This window comes from Rhamphochromis sp. 'chilingali' (genome assembly GCF_963969265.1).
Source record: "Rhamphochromis sp. 'chilingali' genome assembly, chromosome: 10".
Lineage (NCBI taxonomy): Eukaryota > Metazoa > Chordata > Actinopteri > Cichliformes > Cichlidae > Rhamphochromis > Rhamphochromis sp. 'chilingali'.
In genome coordinates, this window is record NC_137937.1 from 4,164,057 (window position 1) to 4,179,038 (window position 14,982).

Genomic DNA, 14,982 nt, shown 5'->3' on the forward strand with positions numbered 1-14,982 from the left:
AGGCTTTAGCACAGTGCTATTTTTATTATTGCTTTAAATGTGCATTTCATTGCCATCAATAATAATAAATTACATTTAACACATTCCTATGAATGTAATAGGCTACTAGATAAATTAGTTGAAATATATATGTATTGTTTTAAGTCTGTTTTCCTTGTTGAGCTTTTTTATTTCATGCCTGTACACGATACATGAGCAGTAGGGGATGGAGCACAGAGGCATGCAGAGTTTTAATGTGTTTATTAAAAATTAATGTTTTATTTATGTATCCATTATGTGTTCCTTTTTTGATATACTCTCTCTCTGACCGCATTAACGTATACCATCTGGGTTCTGAGTATGGGGGTACATGAGGTTGGAGGAAAAAGGGTAGGGTGGACCTTTTTGTGTCATATTTTGCTCTGTCACTTTTGAGACTAAGCTGATGGTACCTTCTCTTCCTTTTTTCACTTCCTCCTTTTATATAGGCGATAATAAATAATTGATTACAAAAAAAAATGCATGATTACAAGTCTGAAGTAAAACATTATAAATGTATCTGCTCAGGCTTCTTGCCTCTGTTCCTCTGCATCTCTCTCATAATCTCTGCTGGCTGATTTCTATCTTCCATCATCGCTGCTCCACTGCCTCCCCTCCCCTGCTTCCACCTCCAGCCTCCCAGTGTCTCCCAGTGTCTCAGTGCTGTTGTTTCGCCTCTCTGCTTTCTACTGTCTCGGCGGGTGTTGAAGCCAGTCATGAACACCAAGCCCTCGCTGGATGGGAGCTCTGACTTTGTGAAGAACGAGGAGGCTCGGGAGACTCCCCCTATGAGGAGCTACCTCTGGCTCACCATGTTCACCTGTTTCTGTCCTGCGTGGCCCATCAATATTGTGGCGCTGGTTTTCTCTGTCCTGGTAAGTTGCTCGAAGCTGGAAATGTGAGGTTTCTGAATCCTGTCTTTTTTTTAGTTTAATGAATAGCTGTGGGTTAGAATGCGTAATGTTTTTAAGAGGTATGCTGGCATTAAAAAAACAAAAACAAAAAAACAAATAAATGTAAAAAAAAATCAAAGCATATGTTATCCTGCATAAATGCATATTTTATAGGTAAAAGTACCACTGCTGGGAAAAACTCTACAGACCACGTGGGATGATTGCAATAGTTATTAAATATGGAGCAAACATAAGTCAAGTGAGAAATTTGCATCTTTACTGTGTAAAGTTATTCCAACCCACTTAACGTTTCTGAGTGGCCTAACATTAACGCTTCTGCTGATGTTTGCTAAGATCAAATATACCTCCTGTTTCTTTCCAAGCATCCAACCACACCCTGGACTGCTTACAGTAATGCTCCATACAACGATGCTATCAGACCAGCATGTGGATAAAGCTCAGGAAAGAACATCCATTACCAGCCAGGGTGGCACAAAGTTGAACAAAGTTGAAGAATAGATAGCAAAGATGCATTTAGACTGATGTCAAGTCTTTGAGTTGTCAGATGAGACGGCGTGAGTGCCAACAGCAGCTGCTGCATTGCTGTAGCCGTGAGTAATAAGATGAGGCATGCAGGCTTAGCAACGTGTGGTTACCACTGCTTAGGACATTGGCTACAATACAAATATGAATTAGAGACAACATGAGAGGCAGGTGCAGATGTAACGCACAAATAATCATTTCCTAAATGTTCGGTGCAGATTCCCATGAAAGCCACGTGCTGTGTGTCACTATGAGGATTATTATTATTGGGAAAGTGGAACTAGTCTTTTCCTCACAGCACATTTGCCCACAAAACATTACACACACAGTGTGAGCATGTACGGTAATGTCCGTAATTGTCCCAAAGGCCCAGAAGAGCTATACCCACGAGGACTATGATGGCTCCAGACAGCTGGGTCGGAAAGCTCTCCACTTGGGAATTGCCTCGTTTGTCATCGGTGCTGTCATCATCACTGCGTACATCATTATACACTTTACCACGGTATGAATGCACCAGATATAAGAGGTGTATAAAAAAGAAAGAGCAAGACATTTCAGCAATCTGTTTTTTTTCCATTACAGCATGGGGTGTGACCTCTTGAGGGGAAAGAGGAGATGGAAGAGGCGAAAAGGTGGAACTGTTACGGCGAGATGAGCACCATGTGGTGGAAAGGAGCTCTGTTTGGCTTCTGTCATCAGCAGCTTTGGAGGTTTTTAAAAGATCTGGTGGACCTAATTTTAATGTACCGTACATCCTGGCTGAAGCTATTATGTAAATGATATTGCAATTGCATTTTCACAGGCTATGTGAATGTAAGGTAAAAGAGGAGCCTTTGCTGTACTACCAGTGAGCAGGGTTTTTTTTAACTAAAGGGCTAAATTATGAACCGCTATCAGATAACATCTGCTTGATAACATAAACAGAAAACATCTTATTGTTTGAAGAAGCCACTGATAATTCTTAACTTGTGTTTGCAATCTTACTGTACATGATGTGAGCTGACAAATACAACATTAAACGTTTTGTTCACAAAAAATGGCCAATTACACAAAATAGAAATGACACAATATTCATATTTCCTGTCATGCAGAATAAAAACGAGTTTAGAAGTGCTGATGGCAAAGCTTAAACCTATACCAAAATGTATATTTCAAACAGGGACTCAACTCATGTGATCTCCTTACAATCAATAGTATGATTATGATCTGGCGACAATATTGCCACACTATAGTAGGTTAATTTCACAATACTCAGTCCACTTTGCCTTTTGGCCTCATTTCACCTTCTTTGACACCTGCTGCAAGCTGTTGACTACGTGTATGAGTAGTTGTAATCTGAGAGGTTACATTAACGCTATTACAGGGCTAAAAATACAGCATGCAATTTTTACAGTTTAATCACTGTGCTAATTAAAAAGAAAATAAAAGTCTAATCACCAGCTTATAGTAGTGAAACTGCTGGCACATTGCCGTGAACCCAGAAGTATCTTAATGAAGAGGTTTTCATTGTGATCTGTGTTAACCTCTGATTTTGGCATTTTCCATCGGCAGAACCTCATAAAACATGAGTGCCATGCTTCTCGGCTGATCGTAACCTCTGTACAGCACTGGAAGAAGGTCATCTCGACTTGGTTTTCCCTTTGAAGTCCCTTTTCCAAATCCATATAAATCCCCAAGAGAGAAAAGAAGGAACTACATCTCTAATTGTAAACCTTGGCTGGTGAAAATGAACCATAGCTAAAATCTTTTGAATGATTTTGATTTTTGTGCTTTGGACCAAGTTTCCAATGCTGCAACACTGGAAAGTAATCTGTTTGCACATGAAGCACTGAAATTTTATAGAGAATATCCCTGGAAATACAATAAGCTGCTGATTTTTTTTTCTCCAACACAGTCTAAAATAAAAATGACCACTGTGGAAACGACTGCTAATGTTAATGCTTTTGTTTAAGATTTTCTTTTTGAATCTTAAAACTGTAACATTGTGACCCACTGAATTTTATTTCAAATAAAATGTCAGGATGTTTAAATGTATTATGCTACATTTGGATTCTTTTCAAAACATCTATCAAATATTCATTTTTTGGAATTGCATTAAAAACAGGACATCATATTGCTTCAGGGAACAAACTGATACACGTTAAAATGCATGCTGTCAATTGTATTTACATGTACAGTAGTTCTCTCTCTGCTAATCCAGACAGAAAAAAAGAGATGAATTTTATTAAAAACTGATGACCCTGTGTTGTTTTTATTTTGAGTGCATACAGTAACACCCGGATATATGGATTACATGAAACTGGAGAGGTGTGAGAATGTCTCAGAAGAATCAGATGTGAGTGCTGAGCTGCAGAAACCTATGGATCTGTGATCGTAACACAGAAAAGCTGGCAGTACGTCAGTAAAGAACAGGCGATAATTCTTTTATTTAGCAGGGATAATGCACATTAATTAACATGAGCACTTAGATCCATCATTTAAAAATTCGATATTTAACCATATAAATAATTTTAATCTCCACTTCCTGGCAGGATGTTAGCAGTTATAAACATGCAAATTAACAAAATTTGACTCTATTTACAATTTTTTTCCTGTATAACTAAATCCAGAATTAAATTTTAAATCCTTTTCGCCACATATAAGGTATTGAATCATTAGAACCCATCTTTACTGTATCACTCCAAAAGAACAATTTTCCCCAAGACTGTGGGCTTACCTGTGGCTCCTATGGGTATTTAAAAGTAGACTGGGAGGCAGAGCCTTCAGTTTCCAGCCTCCTGGGCCCTGTTTCAGGAAGCCGGTTTAGTGGAAAAACTGAGTAAGTATACCCTGAGTTAACGAAAACTCTGGGTTTTCGGTTTCACAAAGCGAGTTCAGCTGAAGCCTGAGTGAGTCACTATGACGACACACGCCGTGAAGCTAACCTGCCCCCTAGCAGGTTTACTACAACTAACCCTGACTGTCTCCGCCCCTTTGTCGGAAACCTGACAGTAGGAAGTGTCAGACATGGCGTGTCCCTTCCTTGAAGAGCCAGTAGATCGTGAAGCCCAAATTCTCCGCAGAGCTCTCCGCCGGGAGAGAGTGATCAGAGCGCGTTTGGACATTTTATCATTTCCTGATGATTGTCTGTGCGAACGTTACCGTTTCTCAGCACAATCTATAATTTATTTGAATAACATCCTCAGGCCATATATTACGCATGTGACACATCGTGGACATGCTCTCAGTTCATTGCATATTATTTGTATTGCACTTCGGTTTTTTGCAAACGGGAGCTTTCTGTATAATATTGGTGACGCTGAGCACGTTTCCAAGGCTACCGTCTGTCGGGCAGTCAGGAATGTTACAGTTGCACTGAAACGTCTCCTGCACTCGTCTGTGGTGTTCCCCGGTCACAGACCCACAAGATTTATCAAAGAGGGATTCCACAAAATTGCAGGTATCAGGATGAACAGAACTTAATTCATGATGTGGTGATACTTGGACTACTACTTAAATTGCACATTTATTTTCAGGGTTCCCAGGCGTGATTGGCTGTACAGATGGCACTCACATTCCAATCATTGCTCCTTCAGTAAATGAAGGAGACTATGTGAACAGGAAGTCTTTCCACAGCATTAATGTACAGGTACATAGTTCCCTGTAGCATTTCAAACTAACAAATTATTTCATTATAGTAATGGATGCTAATTTGTGTTCTCTGCACTGTGAAGATCATATGTGATGCTGCCAACATTATCACAAATGTGGAAGCCAAGTGGCCAGGCTCTGTCCATGACTCACAAATATTCCGTGAATGTACACTGAGCACTAAATTTGGACATGGTGAGTTGAGAATACTGTAAAATATATAAAGACCAATTGCTTCAGGGACATTTGAACTGAAGTGTACCCTTCTGTCTTAGGAGAGTTCACTGGCTACTTGCTTGGTGATAGGGGGTATCCATGTTTACCCTATTTGCTTACCCCTTACCCTGACCCTGAACCGGGCCCACAGCAGCGATATAATCTGGCTAATTGCAGGACAAGAGCCAGAGTTGAAATGACTATCGGAATGCTTAAGGCCCGGTTCCAGTGCCTGCAAAGACTCAGGGTCACCCCAGAAAGGGCATGTGACATTATTGTGGCATGTGTGATTCTTCACAACATTGCCACAATTAGAGGAGAACACTGTCCTTCTGAACCAAACATCAGCAGTGATCCAAACCATGAACATCCTGACCCTCCCACGGACATACAAGATGGAAGCGCAGTCAGAGACACCATATGTCACAATCATTTCTTTTGACCCATCACCTCAACATGTTGAAAGAAGAATAAACAGATTTTTTGTTCAACTGGCTTTATTGGTCGCCTGTATTTCCTGTACACAAAGTATTAAAAGATGTAAACCTCATAAAGTGTCTCTGTTGCTTCCTCCTCTGTAACAGCTGTCAATGTTTCTCCATTATTTTCCTGTAGTAAAGAAATAAACAACATTGCTGTTCTACTGTAAACTCATATAATCTGTTGAGTATTACTCACAACTGCATGTTGGTCTGGCTCAACAGGAGGCTGCACCAGATGCAGTACACCATCACCATCAACTGATAGAATATGAGGTTTATACAGGTCACTTATAACTTACAAGGGACCAAATGGCAATTAACAAACATACCAATCACCTTACACTTCATTGTCATTATGCTCTCAAAGACAACCAAGGCTGAGGGAAGGCAAAATCAGTAGGAAAATAACTTCACTACAAAATAATCCATTATGGTAAAGAGTTTATCAAATGAATGAGTAGCACTGCAAAGGTGACTGTGAAGAAAGGATGTATGCACATCATGTATTATTTTGAATTTACCCCCTATGTAGGCACTTGTGTCTTGCGGGGTTATTGACTCAGAGGATGTCCCCGCAGAGATGCCTTCGGCCACAGGGCGCCCACTGTTTTGGCTGAGGGCCAACTGCTCAGCCTCTGTGAGTGGTGGTGGTGGAGGACCCCCACCTGTTTTTCGGGCCTCCGCTTTTTTTCTGTTGGCTATAACGGGCCACATTTGAGCATACAGAGTAAGCAAATATGTACTTGTAATGTGCTCAGATAATTTCAATAAGTGCTTACAGAGGGGAAATTAATGTAGCCTCTAACTGCAATTGATTTACATGGGACAAACAGACCAAGCACTATGGCTCATAATACAATTACACCTTACCTGTTTGGACTATATTTTTATATTTCATTTTTACTTGCTGCCAGGAACGTTTGGGGCCTGTTGGGTTGCACCTGCGCTCACATCACATCACAAAATAAAATGTATAAAATAACAAATAAAATAACATATGATAAAATAACGTGTTAAATGGGTGGAAATCCCTAGATCAATGTTTATATTAACACTCACGCATTGACTCTGTCGGCTATGTTTTGCCATGCATGCTCCCTTTCTTTTGCAGCTGAAGCTGTGTTACTTTTTTCCGCGGAATTTGCATGTTATCGGCATATGCTGCCATCAGAATTTCGGCCTCAAGTGCTGTAAGATGCATTGACCGCGCCTTCTTTCCCTCCGTCTCCATGGTGACTCGCTTAATCTGTGCTCCGCTTATCAGGGCTTTATGTATCCTCGTCCGCGCGCTTCACTTGGGGTTAAAGCAACTCCACGTTGACTGAACTAATTGTTATCAGCCTTTCTGAAACCGAATATTCCGAGTTGGACAGTTCGGGGTTACTCAACCGTGAGTGTCGTTTTTCACTCTGAGTTTTCCAAACCGGCTTCCTGAAACAGGGCCCAGGTCTGTGGAATCAGCTCCCACTTTGGATTCAGGAGACAAACACCCTCTCTACTTTTAAGATTGGCTTAAAACTTTCCTTTTTGATAAAGTTTAGAGTTAGGGCTGGATCAGGTGACTCTGAACCCTCTCAGTTACGTTGCAATTGCCCAAGGCTGCTGGTACATCCCATGATGTACTGAGTATTTAATCTTCACTCACCTCTTTTCAAGCTCTGTGTCTCCGCAATTAATCAATATTTATTATTAATCTCTCCCACAGTGTGTCTTTTGTCCTGTTTCCGTCCCGTTCGCCTCAACCGGCCATGGCAGAGCTCTGTCCCTCCCTGCTGGAGGTTTCTTCCTGATTAAAGCGTTTTTTTCTCCCCACTGTCACCAAGTGTTTGCTAATAGAGGTTTTTTTTTTTTTTTTTATGGTTTTGGATTTCTCCGTATTAGTTTCTGATATAAGCGCCTTGGGGTGACTGTTTGGCACTATATGAATAAAACTGAACTGACGATAAAACATGCAGAAAAGTGGAAATAGGCACATATAGTTCGAGTCCAAAAAATTCAGTTTTAATACATACACTATGTTTGCATTTTCTTCTAAATGCATTCGAAACCTTTAAAACCTTAAAAACTGTGACTATATTTTTAAAAAAATCGTACTTGAACGCGGATGATAACGTCCAAGTCTCTTTTTCTTTGGGCATTTCAATGATTTCAAGAAGCCGCGGGACACGACATATAAAAAGATGAGTCCGCCGCAGTAAACGAGAAGGTCTTGTCAGTGACGACAGGGCAGCAAACAGTTAAACTGCCTTTGAAAACGAGCACAGGAGGCGGAAGAGGTGTGTTTTCAACAGGCCTTCAACGCCAGACGCTGAAGTTTCCGCTCAACGGCGAAAGTCATCAGAGTACGGCTGACTAAGGCGGAATAAAACTAAAATCAGGGCAGCGGAAGGTAAAAAACGAAAGAAAGAAGGGCCAGGAGAAAACTTGACTGCTGTTTTGTATTAGTCCGCGGGGACGGAGGACGCCGCTCGGCTCTGCTGTTTACAGGCAGAGGAAAACTTTCAGGAGACGGAAAAAGCAACGATAAGGACACAAGAATAAAAACACCCCGACCAAGGTGCTCATCCTGCAGGAAGCCGAGGCGCCACTGGGAGGGTTTATTTTGGTGGGTTATTTGTAGTTGTTAGCTGGCAATCATTGCTGCTGCTGTTGTTATTAGTGGATACGTGAATTGTATCGCGAAGGGCCCCTGGTGGTCATTGTAGGGACCACTGCGGGGCTCCCGGTAGACTCTGCTGACTTGATGCGTTGTCTCTTGCAGTGTGTGAAGCCATCAGGATGGGGAACAGCAGCAGTGACCGATCCAGTGGAAGTCATGGTGAGAGGTCGTACAGAGAGGGACATCATGGAGGGAAGGAGGCTCGTTCTAACATCATGATGGACAGCGCAGATGATGCAGACCTTTACCAGAGAGAAGATCAAAAGGTATTAGAGCAAGTTTACACCATGAACTCTTAAATAAAGCTTTCTGTTCTGTCCCATTGCACTGGATAGCAAGTGACATGCAGGCTTTTGGAAGTAAATTTGTTGTTAAATGAGTTGGTACCAATTATTGTACAATTAACCAATTTCCCCCCCAACCACAACTGGTCGCCGTGGATGGCGGCCAGTCCCTGAGCCTGGCTGTTCCGTTTGAGGCTTCTTCCTGTTAAAAGGGAGTTATGTCACCAAGTGCTCGCTCAGAGCAGGATTGTGTGATTGCTGGGATATTCTCTCTATTGTATGCTCCTTACCTGATGATATAAAGCACCTTGTAACAGGTAGCTGTTGTTGTGAATTGACACTATATAAATAAAATTGGATCAATACCTCTTATATATGGTTTTAAAGAGGTAAAAGAGGGGCCTAAACTAGAATTATTAACCAGAAGCTTTTATTTTTACGACTGATCAGAGTGCAGTGTAATGGAGAACAAGAGGCAGGATAACCAGTTTAATTAATGCTGAGGCAACATGTTGACACTACCTCGGAGGAGGGAGAGCAATCCAAAGAGCTTAGTGTCTTGTAAAATAGTTGGTGCAAAGTGTCAGTAATGTGTCAAAATGGTCAAATGTGGTCTGTTCAGGATGTGAAAACTGTGTGTAATGGATGTAAGGAAGGCTATATATTCTGTTAGTGATGTGTACACAAGTCAAATGTTAAAACAAAGATTTGTCCAACAGTTTGTTTTATCAATGTCAAATTCCTGATAAAGGTGAATTAAGTCTTTTTGTATCTAATTGGAGAGTAACATCAAAGAGCATCATAAGCTAAAGCTATGTTTTAGAGGTTACACATACAAAAAGCACTTTTCTGTATCCTTTAGTGTTTTTCTAAGTTTGCCATTCAGTCTGGAGAAAGACTACAGGCGCTCTTGCTAACAGGGCAGTAATGCAGTGATATCATGCTTCTCAGTCTCCACAGGAGTTACAGGAGTTTCTGGCCTGGCAGCAGGACCTGGAGAGCGACGCTAAAAATCTAGCGCAGGCCAGACCGACTGTGTTCAGATGGGCGGGTGCAGCGAAAGACGTCTTTGTGTCCGGCTCTTTTAACAACTGGTCTACCAAGATCCCACTCAACAAAAGGTAGTTTGAGTCAGGGGAAAGCAGCCTCAGAGATGCTTCACTGTTTAAACTTATTAAAAAGTAACAAGCGGTTGTTTCTCAAACCCAGTCGGAATAACTTTGTGGCTATTGTGGACTTGCCTGAGGGAGAGCACCAATACAAGTTCTGTGTGGATGGTCAGTGGATCTTGGATCCGGCTGGGGTGAGTGGAGGTTTTACATTTTGGGGTCACTAGTTTACTCTTATTAGTGGTTTACACTTAGAAGTGTGTATCATTACCTTTTTAAAATGTTTTAATTTTTTTATGCTCTCACACAGGCCGTGGTAACGTCTAAAACTGGAACAGTCAATAATGTCATACAGGTGAAAACAACAGACTTTGAAGTCTTTGATGCCCTCAGGATTGACTCTCAGGACTCGGCTGACGTCTCGGGTATGGAAACTTGTTAATTTGTAACTCAAAAACTTTGAGGTGGTTCTGTAACTCCAAAGCATGTTCAGACTTGGGCCATATTGATTTGTATGCTCACAATTTTGGATATTTGGCTGATTATTGCTTTGATGATTGTACCCTTAGCAGCCAGCTTGTTACGTAGGTACACCCATTCAGCCTGTTGTTAACACAAATATCAATCACATGGTAACGACATGGTACATTTGGGCATGAAGCTGAAGTTCAAACAAAAATGCAGAATGGAGAATAAAAGTGATTTTAAGTGACTTTGGCGTGGTTGTTGGCCGCACACTGGTCTGAGTATTCTAGAAATGGCTGATCTGCTGGGATTTTTTTTTTCCCCCCCACAAAACCATCTGTAGTGTCTCTAGCTAATGGAGTGGGTGGGACAAAATATCCAGTGAGCGGCTTTTCTCTGGGAGAAAATGCCTTATTGATGTGAAGTCAGAGGACAGTGGCCAGACTCCTTGAAGCTGACAGGACGACAGTACAAACTCACGAACACCTCGTTACAATTAAGGTATACAGCAGAACATCTCTGAACACACAACACATCGAACCTTGAAGCAGATGGACTACAGCAGCAGAAGACCACACCGAGCTAAGAACAGGAAACTGAAGCTATAATTTCTCTGGGCTCCCGACTATGTAAACAACATAATCCCTGTATCAGTTCAGGCTGCTGATGGTGTATTAGCGTGAGCAACACCAGTCTACCCTGAATATTGCTGATGTTTGAGATGACTCGGGTTATCTCAAACTGGTTTTTGTTTGTTTTGTTTTTTTAACATGACGGTTGGTTCACTGCTCTCAAATGGCCATTGTCAGTCCAAAGAGGACTTTGGGATGTGGTGCAACACAAGAATTCATATCATGAGTGTGCAGCTGTCAAATCTACAGCAACTGTGATGATGTCATATCAATATCAAATTAATATACTAAATCTGAGGAATGTTTCGGCACCTTGTTGAGTCTATGCAGCAAAGAATTACAGCAATTATGCAGGCAACAGGGGTACTAGCAGTTTTTACCCAATAATGTGGCTGCTGACTGTAGATGAATGATTGGAATCGAGTCCAAACTTTATGCTGCCTGATTAATAAAGATTATTGATGGAAAAGCCTTTGAATCGATTGTCCCAGAAAATGATGGTCTACATGCGCCGAAACAGCTAAAATATGCAGAGTGCAGCTGCAGCATTTTGGAGGAGTCTGGTTTTTATTTCAATATTGCATATTGTTTTTTTGTTTGTTTTCACTGGTGTTTGTTTACAAAGGGTCCTTGAATAATTCTGTCTGCTGTATCTCTCTGTAAAGCTTTATTAAGGCGAAGTTATTTATTTGTTTACATTTGATCACTCTTTCCCAGACTTGTCCAGTTCTCCTCCTGGCCCCTACCTACAGGACGCATATGTAACCAAGCCAGATGACAAACTCAAACATCCTCCTTTCTTACCTCCTCACCTGCTGCAAGTGCTGCTCAACAAGGACACTGGTATTTCTGTAAGTCCAGGCTTTGAGTTGTTATATACATTTAATTATATAATTATTTATATGCATATGTTTAATTTTACGTTTGATTCATCCTGCTGTGAATTTTCCACAGTGTGACCCGACACTGCTTCCAGAGCCTAACCATGTGATGCTAAATCACCTGTATGCCCTCTCCATCAAGGTAACAAATTGAATAGATCTTTTTTATTTTTTAATTTTTTATTTTTGCCCAAATTGTTAATGCTGTAATTCAGATTGTGATTGTCAGTTCTCACGGTGCTGTGTCAAAATGTCATGCGATCATGTGATTGTGGGTTGCTTTCTGTTTGTTTTTAAAGGACGGGGTGATGGTTCTCAGTGCAACACACCGATACAAGAAAAAGTACGTGACCACTCTTCTGTACAAGCCAATATAATCCACGGAGGTGCGCTCCCTCCTCCTCTTTTGAAATCGATCTGTTGGTGTACACAGCTGCTATCTGGACTGCTTTGCTGAAACTGGACCTAAAGTATCTTCCTGATATCGGTTTAAAACATTTGGTAAAGTTATTGATTTTGAACTGTTCTATGATCTCAGAATTTGAAAATGTTGAAATGTTCAATGTTTGCAAATACGTGTTATGTTATGAGCAGGCCGGTGTTTTAAAAGACTTCATTCCAACTTCACCCTGATTAATTAATACAAGTGTGGTTGCTGGAGACCAAAATGATGAGGACGGGGGAGATCTGTAATCGTTCAACTCTGACGCCAAGCCTCAATTTTGACATTTGTATTGAAGTGACCTGGAATTGCCTGAAACTGAGACTTGAAAAATGTTAGTTTTACTAACCAGGAGGCTAGCACAGCTGCATCGGCTCTCCTTACACGAGGAAATGGACACAAAGACACTAAGAGGTGGAAAAAATGTAACATGTAATGAATTTCATATGATTCCTCTGTTGTTTTTTGTTATTCTTTTCTAACGATACAGTGTTTTTCAGATGACACATTATAAATCAGAAATAGAATGAAATTTTCATAAAAAAATGATGACTGCAAAAATCCATTAGTGCTATGAGTTTTTGTGTTTGTGCGTGGGTTTTTATTTTTTGAGGTTGTATGATTCTGTGCACACACTGGGCTTTAGAAACCAGGTTCTTGTTTTTGTCGTGAATTGCACGAGTACACTTATTTTTAGTTCAGCATGAGATGAGCATCAGTGTCCACCTGTGCAGCTGTTCTTATTTTTTATTTTATTTTTTTTTTTTTGAATGATGCAATTTGTAAATGAATATACTAAAACGGCTGTAGTCAACATACTCAACAGTATGTTGACTCTAAGCATAAGCATTCACTGCACCTACTGTATCTACATCCAGGTAAAGATTCACATAATCAAATTGTTTTTAAATGGACACGATGAAAAGCAAAACCTGGAAATGGTTCAATTACATATTTTCAGTCTTTTTTTTTTTTCCTGTTGTTTGTGCCCATAAAGAAACAAGTTTAGCAGAGTGAAAATCAGGTAAGGGAAGCATGACAGATGTTTACTTCTGTTGCACAAACATGTAGGTAAAGGACATAAATAACATGAACATATTACAGAATGTTATATTTCTATATTTCTAATCAACTTGGTAGCTCTTGACACTTGACGGAGAACAAATTTTGGGGTCAACTTGAAAGAAAGGCACATGTGAAATGTAAAAGAGCAAATATGACATGATATTTAGGTGCAAACTGTTATGCAGCATTTAGAATCCCCATATAGCGGTATCATTTCCTGTAATATGCCAATACAAGGAATTTATTCCGCTCCCCTCCAATCATGGACCATCTTCTAATTCAGTGAATGATGGTCAGCTTATCATTGATCTTTCCACTCAAATGTGGCTGTTCTTCTCTGTCACCCAATTGCAGAAGCTGCTTCATCAGCTGCAAAGCAAACAAACCCTCTACAGCCTTCCTACTGCAGGATGTCACTGACAGTAGCCTTGGTGCATAACCGCAAGTTGTAATAAGAGGCTGCAGACCTCAGATTTTTAGGGACTTCTGGTGTAGACAATAAGGCATGCGTTTATGAGTATTTTATTTAGTTAGCAGTAGTTTTCAAGTTGGAACAGTGGTGGTATAATGGTGGAGTAATGAAAAGCTGAAACAGAAAGGGATTTGGGTCATCCCACTAACACTGTCATCTTTACTCTCATGGAGTTATGTGCACTGTCGATGACTTTTACAGCTGGGTGGAGATGTTGGTCCTCTTGAGGTCTTTATAGATTTGAATTGAATCCTGTCTATAATCTATGTGTGATCTACAGACACAGCAACGAAACTGAACTTTTGAAACGAGGTTAAACAACCAAAGGCTTCCTGCTTTAAATTAAGGAGGCTGGTTTAGTTGATCACAATAGCAACCTAGTAGTTTCAGGGCTTTGTGGAGGCTGATCACTGAAGTTTAGGAAAATTACCGATGTCTCATGTCAACTATATAGGATCACCAGAATTTACAGGCAATTTTAAGTTTTGAAAAGCCCCATTTGTTTGTGTGTGTGTGTGTGTGTGTGTGTGTGTGTGTGTGTGTGTGTGTGTGTGTGTGTGTGTGTTACTGGGGATATTTTGTCACTCCAATGATAAACACATTTAGTCCTGGACAAGTAAAGAAGGAAACATGAAATACAAACATGATGGTCGTGAAAATTAATATTTGTGATGGAAAAAAGCTATGAAGGCCATGTTCTGTGCAAAAATACTTTTCAGATTATATTGTTACTGTAGTCAAATGAACAAGTTGTAATCCACCATCACTTAAATAAGAAAGTAAATCAACAAAGAAACTTTTAAATAACCAGTTCTTAATTCAGTTTTTGGTTGATTCTCGGGTTTTACTGTGCTGTGTTAAATGACTGGGTTTCGTTAGGGTTTATAATCAATTCAATTCAAACTTTTATTCATATAAATCTAATTGACAGCAGTAGCTGTCAAGGTACAGTATGTGATATAGACCCTACAGTATTAGGGTTAGTAATCAAATGATACCCTATGAGCAAGCACTTGGCAACAGTGGGGGGAATCTCCCTTTCAACAGGAAGCAACCTCTGGTAGGGTCGTTATTTGCCATGACTGGTTTGGGGGTAAGGATAAAGGGAAGAGAGCATAGAGACAGAACAAAAAGCACAGCGTGGGAGATAAAAGATAAAGGTTAATGACACGCAGTAGTAGTATAAGCACA

General features: G+C 40.4%; 2 protein-coding genes across 2 annotated transcripts; both read left to right on the plus strand.

Moving 5' to 3' along the window:
- Positions 1-734: 734 nt before the first annotated feature.
- Positions 735-2,362, plus strand: LOC308404183 (transmembrane protein 233; the record flags this gene model as incomplete). Its single annotated transcript, XM_080894084.1, has 3 exons — positions 735-893; positions 1,822-1,956; positions 2,037-2,362. 3 exons carry the CDS (start codon positions 735-737, stop codon positions 2,046-2,048), a joined length of 306 nt encoding a protein of 101 aa, XP_080750210.1. The 3' UTR covers positions 2,049-2,362.
- A 5,664-nt stretch (positions 2,363-8,026) lies between these two features.
- On the plus strand, positions 8,027-12,829 carry prkab1b (protein kinase, AMP-activated, beta 1 non-catalytic subunit, b). Its single transcript, XM_080894382.1, has 8 exons — positions 8,027-8,387; positions 8,544-8,707; positions 9,677-9,846; positions 9,935-10,028; positions 10,145-10,259; positions 11,649-11,782; positions 11,886-11,954; positions 12,112-12,829. The coding sequence occupies exons 2-8, from the start codon at positions 8,561-8,563 to the stop codon at positions 12,187-12,189; spliced, it is 807 nt and encodes a 268-aa protein (XP_080750508.1). The 5' UTR covers positions 8,027-8,387; positions 8,544-8,560; the 3' UTR covers positions 12,190-12,829.
- Positions 12,830-14,982: the final 2,153 nt, after the last annotated feature.